Source organism: Archocentrus centrarchus, chromosome 6 (genome assembly GCF_007364275.1).
Source record: "Archocentrus centrarchus isolate MPI-CPG fArcCen1 chromosome 6, fArcCen1, whole genome shotgun sequence".
Lineage (NCBI taxonomy): Eukaryota > Metazoa > Chordata > Actinopteri > Cichliformes > Cichlidae > Archocentrus > Archocentrus centrarchus.
Window position 1 is genome coordinate 23,054,754 of NC_044351.1, and position 14,003 is coordinate 23,068,756.

Below are 14,003 nucleotides of genomic sequence, written 5' to 3' on the forward strand. Positions count from 1 at the left end.
GGTGAATGCTTTTCTGTTGTTTTATGAGCTCGCTCAGTATCACGCTAAAATTACAGACTTCAATAATGCAAACTCAAATACATAAGATGTAGAATTGCTGCTATAATAAATCACATCAATACATGGACAAGGTGACCATGAGTGCTTAAGGACACCGGGGAACGCAAACAATTTATGCTCAAAAGGCTATTCTGTGTGTTTTCATGATCTTGGATTAGACTGTACTGGCTCAGAAAAATAAGATGCAGCTTATCAATTAAGTAGCCTGCCTTTAAGGTGACACTGATACTTTTATGGTTTGTTGCACCAGTCTTACCAAGGACAGCAAAGAAAGGCAGTTTCTCCAGACTAACCAGTTAAAACTGGCAGGTAGATGTTGCTTTATTAAAGGTTGCAAATTTCAGTATTCATTTTTTTTTTCCTCCGCTTCACAGCTGCTGATGAGATACCATTAAGCTCCTCTCTTTCTTTCCTTAAGCCTAAAGCACACATGGTTTATAAAAAGGTAGAAAAAAAAAAGGTAGAAAAAAAAAGGGGGGGGGGGATGACAGTGAATTCTTGTCTCCTCCAGCAAGCAGAGGAAAAGGTGTGATAAGAAAGAAGGTGTTGCCAGCATGTCTTCAGTCTGACTGGCCTTGTTAACGCACAAAAACATTCATATTTGTTGTGTTAGGGTGACATTTTTGGTGTGAAGGGTGATGATTGGACCTGCTCTTGAATTGCTGATAACATAAAAAAAATATATGTATTGGAAAGGTAAGATTAAAGGATGAAAGCAAAAGGTAAGGATAAAAAACACTCTCACATGAGGACCTGACATGTACTATATTTATGAACTATACATTTGCATGTGATGAAAGGCTTTTCCAGAAAGACACACATATTTTTAACACATAAAAAAAAATCTAATTAAGCGTACTTGGAATATTGCTGATTGCCTTGAAATAAAATAAAGTAACAGCTGACAGTAGCAAAACAGATGCCAGTACATCTTTCCTAATGAAACCTAAAGGAAAAAAAAAAAAAAGCTGATCAGCAGCTGATGTCCTTGAGCTCCAACTGTTCATTTTCAAAGCGGAGCGATATATTGAAAAAAACAGACTTCATACATACGGCATAATTGGTACTCACTCGCCACACCATCAGATGAAAAATACAAAACCCGTCACTACAGAATTCATTCATAAGCTATTTGATTTGAGCCCAGGAAAAACATTTTGTGCTACACTACACAGACATTTTACATGTCTCCTTCTCTCTTCTTTCACAGAGTCCTTTTGTAGCTCCTCTTGTCCTCAAGGACTTTAAGAACATTTCCTGCATATGTAGGGGCTGCCCTTTACTGTATCTCTCTCTTTGTCCCAATGCTTCAAGAGCGATCATCTCCACAGCTGACATCATTCATTAATCATTGAGTTAAGATTTTTTTTTCTTCATTTTTCATTGAGCCTTTTTAATTTAACGTGTAGCATGTTGTTCCATGTGTACAGAATTGTCTCCTGTTTCCAGTAAGGCTTTGCTTTGGTTCATCCTCAAACAGAATGGCTGAATATAGATATTACAAGCCAACGTGTTTCTCCAGTCTAATGTAATATTAAACTGTAAAATAAATAGCTCTGACTGATACTGATATTTCAGCAATATAGAGAAGACTGCATGGTATTTACAATTGCACCATCAAAGCTGAGCATTACGTTTTTTTTAAATGCCAAGAAAATATTATATTGCATTGTCAAACACTGTCAACAAGCAGGCACAGATAATTACAGAAAAACATCGCTCTGAGTATTGGCCTTGCACCTCAGACGTGTGCAGAATTGAGCTACAAAAGGGAAATTATGCTGATAATACCACACTTTTGACCAGATGACTTCCTGTGTGAATCCTCTCCAGTCCATTGCACCACCTCCCTATCGCTCCTTACCTCTCTCTTCCACCCTACCCTCTGTGATGCTCTGTTCATGTCAGTCTCAGCTGCCGCAGCAACACTGATGTTTAAGCATTCTAGGGGAGTGCAGACACACTCCAAAACTTCTTAATGGGCAGGCTAAAAATAGCTCAGGCTGGATCTGACTGGGCTGATTCATGCGGCTGTGAGTCATTCAACTGTGCCGCGGTCTGAGGAGAGCAAGGGAATGGAGTGAATGAGCACTAAAAGAAAAGAAATGAAACTTTGCACGCTTGTTAAGACATAAAACCACTGAAAAATGTGCCCTTGCTTATCCCATCAATGAGAAAAATGTGCATTTTATGCTGTGTGAGTGTGTGTGTCTCTAATTCCTTAAGGACATTTGACACTGCAGAGCACCGAGAAAGAAAATTAAGGCTAATATAATGGTAACGGTGACTGGTAAAAACAACTTACTGTTTCATTTACCATTAGCTGCAACTTGCCTTTTTGGTTATTGCTTGTTGATTTCTCTTTTAAGGACAGAGAGATAGTGGGTGAGGTCTTTAGGCTGGTGGGTTGCAGGATCCCAACAGATGGCAGCCAACAGATTAACAGTACCACTGCTAAAAATGAGTGGCGTGGCAATTTGTTAGCATCATTAGGAAGGGAAAACCAGTTCATACTCATATCATTATTCCCTCCATTAACACGGGTAAACATCTACTATTAAACCTCCCCCCATACAGGCCAGTAGCATCTGTGTGTATATGTGTGTGATGGGGTGTCGGATGTTAGTACAATGCCTATTCTACAGATGGAAAATGAAATTCTGATTTTTCTTTAACCCTAAATATAATAACACACTTATATATTATACCTCACCAACAAATAGACACATGAGACTACTAGGACCCCTTAGATCAATCCAATCAATATTTTGGTCCCTCCCCCTCCCGACTTCTACACTTAGGCTTTGTCTCACTTCCGTCTGTCTGTCCCCTCAAGCACTGGTTGAAGAACTGCTGGCTGCAGGTAGCTCTGTCCATGCTGAGAGCAGAGAGCCATGTGGTGACAGCCAAGAGAGTCTGCGATTGTTTAAACTGTCACATGGTCTCCCGCTCTCTCTCCCTCTGTTTTCACATCCCCTATTCCACACTGAAACTCATTAATTTTTTAAACATAATTTTTGCTTTCCCCCTCCTCCTTCACTGCTCTTTCAAACCTGTCAAAAGAAACAGAAAAGCGATGGACGGACGGATAAAGAGAGATACCACTTTTGAGTTTAGGACTCATGGCGCAGTGGAGCAGAGAGAAAGGAAGCACGTATAATGGTATTTGGAATACTTAATTGTAGACAGGGCTGTCTTTCCTGCTTCACTAGGCTGAGACGTATTGCCCTTACTGTCAGTGATGTCTGAGTGGCTGCCTGCTGTAGTGTGTCCCAGTATGTGTTACTATGTCATCCTGTGTTGTCTTGCTGTTGTACTGCTGATGAATCTAGGGATGAGGATGAGATTAGTTTTGAAATGCCTCAGTAGATTCAGAAATTGTATGTTAATCACTGATATATCAAATGCCTATCTTGTACTGCACAATTTATTTTTATTTAGATAATTATAGGCTAATTATGAGCACCCAGTTAAATAAAAGAAAAATAACTATTTACTGGAAAGATACGGAAGGTAGACAACACTTTAAATCCCTGTGAAAAAGGTATCTAGATACTGAGTTTTTTAGGATTTATGAGTGAGTGGCGCTCAGTATCAGATCCATCCCCTCCTCCCTCGTTTTCTCCTCTCTGAAAGACACGCTCTGCCATCTCCACTTTGCTGTCTTTTAGAGTATGCTCCACCATCCGTCTCCCGTGGTATCTGGCCCTTTCTTTCCCACCTTCCCCTATCTTTTTCTCACAATGCATTTAAATGGGGTATTTAGAGATTCCGCCCTTTCTCATCTTTCCACACCTACTCTGAGGTAACCTCAATCCCTCAACAACCCTTTGAAAAAAGAAAATTCCCCAGCTGCTCCAGAAATAGGCCCCAGGAGACGCACGACAAACACACAAGGAAAGGGGTGATATTTACGGAAAAAAATGTCCTTGCCTTATTTCCTCTAATATGTACCCGCTGTAGTCTTTCGTATCAAGGTAAACTTTTTCACCCAATGACCAGATGGTTTTCACGATACTTGTTTACGATGCTGCACAACATTTAAATCCAGCATCACTGCTGCACATGTTGTTCCCCCTGGGACCGCACCAAACAAAATGTGCCATCTGCTAATTAAATGACAGTCTAAATGGAGATGCGTTCACATTAATCTGATGTACTCCGAGTTGTTTACAAAGTTTACAATGTTACCTTTAACATGGATGCTAAGGTCATCACAATCGGCATATATTTACACACAAAACGGTATGTCAAAAAAATATAGAAGTTTAACACCATTTTATCAAAGACAGGAGCTGCTTTGTTGTTAGGTGGTCTTTTTTTTTTTTATTGTTGCTGTATAATTTCTATGTATTGCAGCCAGACAACGACACGTTTATCTTTACCTTTGACCATCCTTTGAATCCATGTGAAGATTTTTACCAGATTTGGAGAAATTCCGCTCAGGCATTCAATATTCATCGCCCTTTATGAAAATATGACTGACACGACTGGTGCCAGTGTAGAGACGTAAAGATGTTTGGGTGCATAAACCATGCAAGCATGCTTGCTTTCTTCACCTCCATAAAACTCTAATACTAAACATTTTTTCAAGGTGTCGGTTAATTATTTTAACAAAACTAATAAACATGAAATACTGCTTAAACTATAACTACCTAAGCTAAGATTGTCACAAGTAATGTGTGTTTACATATGTGTTTGTGTATGTGAGCTTTCCACAAATGATAACACAGCATTCACATTAGCTGCATTATATAATGCTTTCAATTCACAAGACTGAAAATTAAAAGCAAGCATTTTTAAATAAGGAAAATATGCCAGAGAACTATTCCATTAACCTGTAACTTGCTGCTAAATTTCCTGAAATTTTCACTTGATGCAAGCCCTGCCTACATGTTCCAACGCAGGTTAAACCATTTGGCCTTTCCAGTACACCTGCATTTAATTAGGCAATAATAAAGTGCCCCTAAAAGCTTGAAAATCTTTAGTGGAAAACTCAACAGCCAAATGTCAACTAATGAAAAAGGGAAGATTAGCTTTAAGTACTCTGAGGAAAACAGACTGTTGTTATTACAGTGTCTCTTACATCTGCATAACTGTCTTTCCAGGCAGATTATACATTTTCAAAAGATTTACTTTGGTTTCTATTAGAATATTTTATTGAGGACACAATTTTACTGTCAAAACAGCTCTGAATATGTGCAAGGGTTGGAAATATGGAGCAAATAAACTCTTCTAAATCCTTCTTTTTACGGTTTCTTTTTTCTTTCTTTTTCTTTTTTTTTTAACTTCTGAAGAATAACTTTGAAGTACAAGTGGGTGCTTAAAGCCACCCACCTTTGTCACAACAACCATGGGCTTTATTTTTTGCCTGTATTTAGAAAGTGCAGCGTAGACAGACAGAAAATGTGTGGGGGATTGACATGCAGGGAAAAGTCTGGCCGAGGGTTCAGTGACTAGTATATATCAGTACCCCCCCCCCCCCAAAAAAATAAAAAACATTAAAGGATAAGATTACATCGCCAGGTGGGTGACTTGTTTGATTTTTTCCATTTATTAGTGAAGTGTCCTGGAGATGTATAAACAATGTCATTGTCACTTTGGCCTTTGTTGTTCAGTATGTTCCAGATTATTTCAATCCACTTAGAATTTATCCTTAATAGCAATACTTAATTTTAGTCAGCTGGGGATCATTACAGGAAAGATACTTCTTTAGTTGGCACAGGTAGTTAATTAATAAGCCTGAAATTTGAAATGCTTTAGAAAAATCAAGAAAGTGATTAGGATGAAGGCAGTTTACAATCAAATAAAAAAAATAATTGCCAGTTAATTTATAGCGCCCCGTTTTTAATTTCTAGTTTCAGGGTATTTGCAATTAATTAATAACTACATCACAGAAACACAGATGTTACACTATTGCTCCTGCAGAGAGAGCTACAGGACTCTGACCAAACAAGTGCAAGTCATTGGAGCAAGATAATAACTTGCCGGACTTTGACACCATCACTGCACAGTATGTACACGCATGTGTGTGCCAGTGCACATGTCTTACCTAGTCGTGGATCATATTGTCTCATCTGGACTTCTTCCACGCAGTCTGCTGGGAACCATCCTGTCCTTCCTTTGACTGTGCCTTCCCAGAAACCTCCTTTCCCAATACTCAGCACTGACAGAGAGAGAAAGAATGGGGGACTAAATCAGCCAAACATTTCATTAAATGAGCTTTAGCTGTCATCATTGTGAGGTTGTGGAGTCTTGGGAAAGGGACCAAAAAGGACAAAGGGCCACATAACCCAGTGAGGTATTTAGCTTTTTTATGTTCTTGCTTCATAAATTATACAATGAAGTGTGCACATGGGGAGTGGGAAGAAAGGACAGGAGTGAATGATTTTGTTTCACAAACACACAAAATACACTGACACAAAGAGGAGAAATTGGGAAATGGAAATACTGGTCTGTAACTAATGTACCATACCAAGGCACTTGGGCAACATATTTTTATTCCCTTCATACCAGTAACTAAGTTTAAAATCTGAAGAAGTCATAGAGGGACAAACAGATTTAAAAGTAGAGGAAAGGAATGATAGAAAGGCAGTGGAAGTTAATGAAAGGCAGAAAAAAAAACTAAGTAGAGGTGGTGAAAGAGAGCAAGAGAGTAGGAAGGAAAAAGAAAGAGATCCCTTCTAAGTTCCGCTGTGGTAATTAGAGATGAATGTATAGTTGATATTGATCTTCCCTGCAGGACTGAGCCAGCACACTCATTTCTACAACACTCATCCATTATCCCAGCGGGCCAACACACACACACACACACACACACACACACACACACACACACACACAACACACACACACACACACACACACACACACACACACACACACACACACACACACACACACACACACACACACACACTCCTCAGAGATCACCAGCTGGAACTGAAGCTCTGCCTGAGTGAGCCCTTCTTCTAAACTGGTTGCTATGATACGCCAGTGTGATGTTGCAGCCAGCAGACAGTCTGCTAAATGATGTAGTCTACTTCCTCCAACTATATTCCACTCTGGCATGGGGACATGTCATGGTGATGTAACCTGGGGCACTATGAGAAGCAACAGACTAGAGTGACACTATAGTAAACGTTCAAATATCATTCACAGGATTCCTTGCTGTATTTTGGAAAAAAAAAACACATTATTTCATCGATAACTTGCTGCTGCACTGGGTCCACATCTATCGAAATTTCCCCCTCAAATTTATGTCCTTCTATATTCTGTTCAGAGGCACAAAGGCACAAATAAATCAGAGTAGCAAACTGTGCTTCAGTGCATTGTGTGATATTTAAACCAACCCTGTTACATTAATCTTAAAGCAGACTTTCTCTATTGTTGTTGTTTGCTCCTCTGGAAATATTATATAACTTATAGCTTAAAGTTTGGTTGATTACAACATTCTTTAGTTTGCATAATCCATCCATCCATTTTTTTCCACTTATCCAATTCAGGGTCACACGTGGGGTGGAGCCTATCCGAGCTGTCGAGGGCGAGAGGCAGGTTACACCCTTGGCAGGTCACTTGTCTGTCACAGGTTAGTCTGTCATTAGAATACAAAATGTACTGCAATCTTTTGAATCTTTGCTATCTGATAGATTCCAATTTGTTGAAATCTATCAGATAGAAAAAGAACAGTCTTCTTCATACATGAAAGTTAGTTGCGGAGTTCCACATTGTTCTGTGCTGGGACCAAAACTGTTCATTCATAGAATAAACTCCATAAAGTCATGAATTGAACAAATTATTTTAAACAAAAAAAAAAAATGATGCACTCAGACACAAAAATATGCATGTCACACCAATGATCTCTATATACATATACTTTCACACCAACTGTTATTATTTTGAGCTGAACTGTTTTATCGTCTTTGTTGTGATCGCTGGATAGCACATGGACGCAGTTTCACTGGGGTCACAGCACACTGGATAGAGCCCGAAACTATGGAGCGATGCTGTGTTGCTTTAGCATGCAAACAACTAAAAGGATCATATACCTTCTCTGCACTTGCTGCTGCCCTGAATGGCATACACACAAAGTACAACATCCAAGAAGATTGTACACACAATTGATAATGGCTCAAATTTTATAAAAGCATTTCAAATATATGGTGAACTGGATGAAAACAACAATCCAGGACAACTTGAGGGGACAAGTCCAAGTGAAATAGGAGGAGAAAGTGGTGAAGAAGATGGTGAAAACACAGTGGACGTTGAGTTTGTTGAAGCTGGAACCATGCTGGATGAAGATTATGGTCGAATATTATGCCAAAGCACCATTACTGCGCCTGCCATCTTCTCAACTTGGTTTCAACAGTCGATGTCTCAGAAGCAAATGCCAATATAGTCTATAAGTGGCTCTCTCATTCAGCATTCTCAAAGTGCTTAAGCCTCTGGAATATGAGTGCTAGAGCTACCACAGCTGCAGAGATAATCAAAGGAAAATGCAAACTTCAGCTCTTGAGGCCAAACGAGACAAGGTGGAATTCTCTTTTCCTGGCTGTGGAGAGGATTATAAGGATCATGAAAGAACAAGGAGAACGAGACATTATAGCTGTGTTCAGTCCACTAAAAATTCCAGTGTATATACCTACAACTTTATTTTCAAACTGACAGCAATAAAAGATGGGCATATTTATTAAGACATCTTGAGGGTAGATTTTTTTTTCTCATTTATTTATTATTGGTAATTAATACAGTCCTTTGTAACAAAAAGTGCTAAATGCATTATTTATCTAAATAATACAGGTTTAATAATTATTTATATTTAAAAACTAAGAAAAAAAACCCCAAAAAAACTTTCATTAACAGGCCATGACAACTACAGTAGTTTTCTTTTAGAAACAGTTTCAGCAGTAGCTAACTGTAATGAGTTATATCATGTAAATTTGTTTGATATTTCCCATGCTTATTGATGAATGCATCCTAAAACTTGGTGGGTAATACTAAAATGTTACTGTATCCGTAACATTAAGAAATAAGTGATATTAATTTTTGTAAACACTATGCTGACCCTCATGTTATGTGTCAAATTAATTTACAAAGCATAAAATGTAATTATTCTTTTTTTAAAATCTAGGTATCACAAATGTGGTGTTTGAATGGGAAAATGATTAAAAGCTTCTTTGGTTGTGTATTACATAGGCTTTGATAATGGTAAAAGTACAACCTATGGTGCAACAAGGAGAGACCAGTCCCATTCCCAAGAAAACGCCAAGCAGCTGGAGTCCTATCTGAGCTGCCCAGCTGAGGCAATGGATGTACTAAAGTCTTTCCCAGCAATGTGCAACTTGTCATTGTGGCTTAACACATCACTGCTAGCCTCAGCTGTCAGTGAGGCTGGCAGCTGATTTTTACATTAAAAAGGGGATGCTTTGATTCAAAGAACTTTGAAAATCAGATGTTGCTAAAGCTAAACAGAAGATTTTGTTAGTTATGTAATGTATGTTTTAATTTGTTAGTTTGTTTTTATTGATTTTGAAGGGGCTCAAGAACATTTTGCTCATTTTTATTGTCTTTCTGTTAAAGAAAATATATTTAACAGATGGTACAGATATTTACTAGTGCTGATGTGTGCAGCACTAGCACTTAAGTTCGTTAAGTAAATCTGTTACTGTTGTACTAATTGTCAGTCTGACTGCAGCAACCTTAGTTCAACGAAACACTTAAGTGGAAATGTATACTCTGCTCTACATCAGTTCACTATTAAGTGACTCTTTATCATAAACCTGTAAGGTTTGGTTCCCTTTGACAATGTTCCATATACTGTAGAAATGGGATCAAGTATAAATTATGTTTATGAACCATTTAATGTCTATTTACATTCCAATAAAATATACAGTAAATGTCACTTTACTGAGTCTGTATTTTATGTGTCAATTATAGCAATATGCTGATTTTTTTTTCTGTTTAGGTGTGAAAGTCACCCTTTTACAATGTTGGCAACAGGGAGTAGAGCTATCTTTTTTATCTTTGTTTTTCTCTGCTTATGTTCTACATAATAGATGTTCAAATTTAGTACATTGATTAGAATAACTAAAAGTTGAAATAACATCCCTGACTTTTCATTACTTCTAGGCTGAGCTACTGTAATTCATTATTTTTCTAAAAGTTCTGTAAAAAGCCTTCACTGCAGTGAGAGCCCTAACAGGGACAAGAAAGAGAGACCATATTTCTCCCATATGGGATTCTTTTCATTGGCTCTTTGTTAAATCCAGAATTGAACTTAAAATCCTTCTCCCCACATACAAAGTCTTGAAGTACACATCTTAAAGTACCATATCGCCCCAATAGAGCACTTCGCTCTCAGACTGCTGGCTTACTTGTGGAGTACAATGGGACGCAGAGCCTTCAGCTTTCAAGCCCCTCTCCTGTGGAACCAGCTCCCAGTTTGGATTCAGGAGACAGACACCCTCTCTGCTTTTAAGATTAGACACAAAACTCTCCTTTTTGATAAAACTTATAGTTAAGGCGCACACTCATTAGATTGTTGGGGTTCTTCCAGCATACTGTAGGGTCATTATCTTACAATATAAAGCGACTTGAGGGGGCGGCTGTTGTGATTTGGCACTATATAAATAAACCTGAATAGAATTGAACTGAACTGAACTGGAACCCAAGAGGCAACCATGCTAACCACAGCACCACTGTGCTACCCTTAGTTTGCATAATGTTTGAAAATTTAGTTTAAGAATATTCTCAGTAGTTATCCCCAGAAAATAAGCAAATAAGCTATATTAACTATTTACTATCATTCCTGAAAAAATAAATAAATAATGGTTAGCCTAATTTCATGATCCTTTTCTTCCCCAACAGCTTTTTCACTTGTGTACCCAGCTAATCACTCCAAAGGCTGCCTCTTTTAGGCTCAACATTCACATGCAAGAGGAAAGTGATGTGGAGGAGAGAGGAACGGCTGTTTATTGACTCCCCACTCCCTGCTGTAAAAAACACGACACTCGGCACACAGAGGATACATGGACTGATCCCACTCTCTGATCTCAGCTTAACACAACTTTACCCCACCTGTCTCCCGAGAACAGACTCCCTCTCTCTCTTTTTTCTGTGCTTAAACCCTTTATTCTCTCTCTGTTATACAAGTCTTTCGTTCTCTGTGCTTCTGAATAATTTCCCAGCTATCGTCTCCATCCACCCTCTTTGTCTCTGACAACGTGCCTGCCTATACTGTAATCACGACCCTGCAATAGACAGGTGCTGGCTGTGCTTTCTGTTCCCCAGTGACAGAAATGAAAGCGAAGGTGGGACCTCTGATTGATCTTTGAGGCTGCCCTCACTTAATTCCCTCACTCTGTTATACCACGATAATAATCTATTTCTGGTCAGAACACAGAACACATTGACCACCAAATATCTTAGAATGTAAGGGAAAAAAAAATCACTGTTTTATATATATACTGTATGTTTGTCAGTGTATAGACAAAGATCTTCTTAACTTTAGTCACACCCCAGCCACTATAAAATTTGAAATCAATCCAATCGATTGCTTGTAAGTAAAATCAAGAAAAGATTAGTGAAACAACTGTGTGCATACAGACAAGCATAGATGCAATTAAATGCATAACATGCTTATTAATTCTAAAAGGCCCTAAGCGTTTGAGAGACTGCTTAAACACAGAGTGAAAAAATAATGATAATAGCTACTGTTATTATTTGGCTATTACAATGTTAAACGATACCATGTTTATAACAGAACAAATACTATAGACACCACAGTTACTGGAATTTATTCACACGTGGCACAAAAAAAATAACATAAAAAATGTGTGTGTGTACTACACTACACACACCAAAACAAAATACCTGTAAAGTAAGCATATGCTCTGGCATAACACTGAGAGTTCCCCGCTGTGTGAGTTCCCTCCACTTTTCATTGCCACTACATTTTGTCACTTGCCAAAGCTGGCATGACAGCTGTCCCTGTGAACCAGATGTGGGCTCACAGGAGCCAAGTGACAGGAAGGAACGTGAACAGTGCATATCTGCGCAGGATTAACAGTACTGTATGCGTAAGACTGCTTTCCTACAACTGCCAAATGGTGAGTCACAGTTCCAGACGGTAGTTGGAAAAACTTCCCTACTTTTAAGTCAAATTTTAGATAAGTATGAGACTTTTTTGACAAATAGTTGTGCTCTACAGTGTGTCAGGACAAGTATGAGATACATTAAGTGAAAAGACACATTCTTTTTTGCATTATAGGTCCAACTGGTCAAAATGTGACAATGTGTGTGTGTTCTGCTGTTGTTATTCTGTACAGTTTTGAATTTAACTTAAGGGTTCTTTACATACACTGATGAAATCCAAAACCATGTCCTTCTTTCCAAGTAGGTCTGTTTGGACTTAAATAAATAACACTGTACTATATAAACATACAGTAATCAACACCTCAGCTGGACATGAGCCTTTCGCTCTACTGCATGATGAAAGGTCAGTTCTACTTCAGCCAAATCACGACGTGACCTGCCACACTGAGTCATAATCACCTCAGCAGGTAAACTAGTGTGAGTGGCATGTGGTGACGCTCATTCATACACGTAGTATCACATCAACACACCACTGCACACATGGTTTCACACTAAGAAACCAGTTGCAAGTCGTGCTGTTACTCTAAATCTGCAAAGTGGAGCTGGATGCATTAAGGGGGAATATTTTACAATGTAGAATTCACTGCACAGTCATACTGAAACCTCCCTTTGCTCATCCCAGAGGAACAAACCAGGGTTGAGATTTAAACGGTGCTGCTTTTCTCCATACACACTCTTCACAAGCTGTATGTAGGGCACCAAGTGCTGGAGGGCCACACTGACAGGCTAATGGTCATAATTTGTAATAATAATCACAATTATTTAAATTTATGTCCAAGAAACGCAGCCACAGGCAGGGCCACAAGGCAGTGTACTTCTAGTGCAAGTTCCAAGCTCAGATAAATGGGAAGGGTTGTGTCAGGAAGGGGCCCTGGCATAAAATCTTAGTCAAATCAAACATGCAGATCATCAATAAGATTTCCATACTGGATCAGTCGAGGTCCGGGTTAACAATGACCACCACTGGTGCTGGTGGCCAGCAGTGTGCTGGTTGAAATTGTGCTACAGTTGCCTGAAGAAAAAGGCATGGATGTAATGAAGGTGGACATGCAGAGGGTTGGTGTGGTAGAACAGGGATAGTGTCAGATGGAGGCAGATAATCTGCTATCACAACTCTTAAAGGAGGGAACTGAAGGAAGAAGATTTAAATTTATGTCAAAGTATCCCTACTATATGCACCATATCACCACTCTAGTAAATGCAAGAAAAAGTAAATAAAAAAATTGTAGAAGTAGTAGTATATTGTTAGTATTTCTTGGGAAACCCAAAGACATTTTAGAAATAGCCAAGGCAAAAAATTACCACTGTGATGAAATCATTTTTTAACCAGTTTTGTTAATTTTGGGTTTCATTTACTCAAATTAGCTGGTATTTTTACTATCAGAAAATATGCATAGATTGCTGTTAAACAAAGTAGAACAAAATCATTGCTTCACTGCAGACCAACCATGCTTATGAGCATTGCCATCCCCCAAAGATCATTTCAGAACCAAGAAAAATAGAGGTAGTGATTGCTGTATGATTATTTTCTGCATGGATGTTTCCCATAACTATATGCAAGGGGGTGACCTCTCCAAATGAGCTTGTTGACGATGGAAACACATTTAACTCTTGTATAAGTTACTGTGGCTGGATAAATTACCATTACATTAAAAATATAATTTCCCAATTGTTGCCAATACAAACAAAGGCAGTCGAATTTTAAGCAGCGATTTAAAGATAAAAGACATTTTATGAAAGTTTGACCTTATTTGACTTTGAAGAAGAGGTCAGAGGTCCAAGATAACATG

General features: G+C 38.6%; 1 protein-coding gene across 1 annotated transcript in view; it reads right to left on the bottom strand.

Moving 5' to 3' along the window:
* shank3a (SH3 and multiple ankyrin repeat domains 3a) overlaps positions 1-14,003 on the bottom strand; it is a 157,492-nt gene that overhangs the window by 31,401 nt on the left and 112,088 nt on the right. Inside the window, exon 17 of the mRNA XM_030731876.1 lies at positions 6,113-6,226. Within this exon, the coding sequence (XP_030587736.1) occupies positions 6,113-6,226 (114 nt within the window). The remainder of the gene's footprint in view (positions 1-6,112; positions 6,227-14,003) is intronic.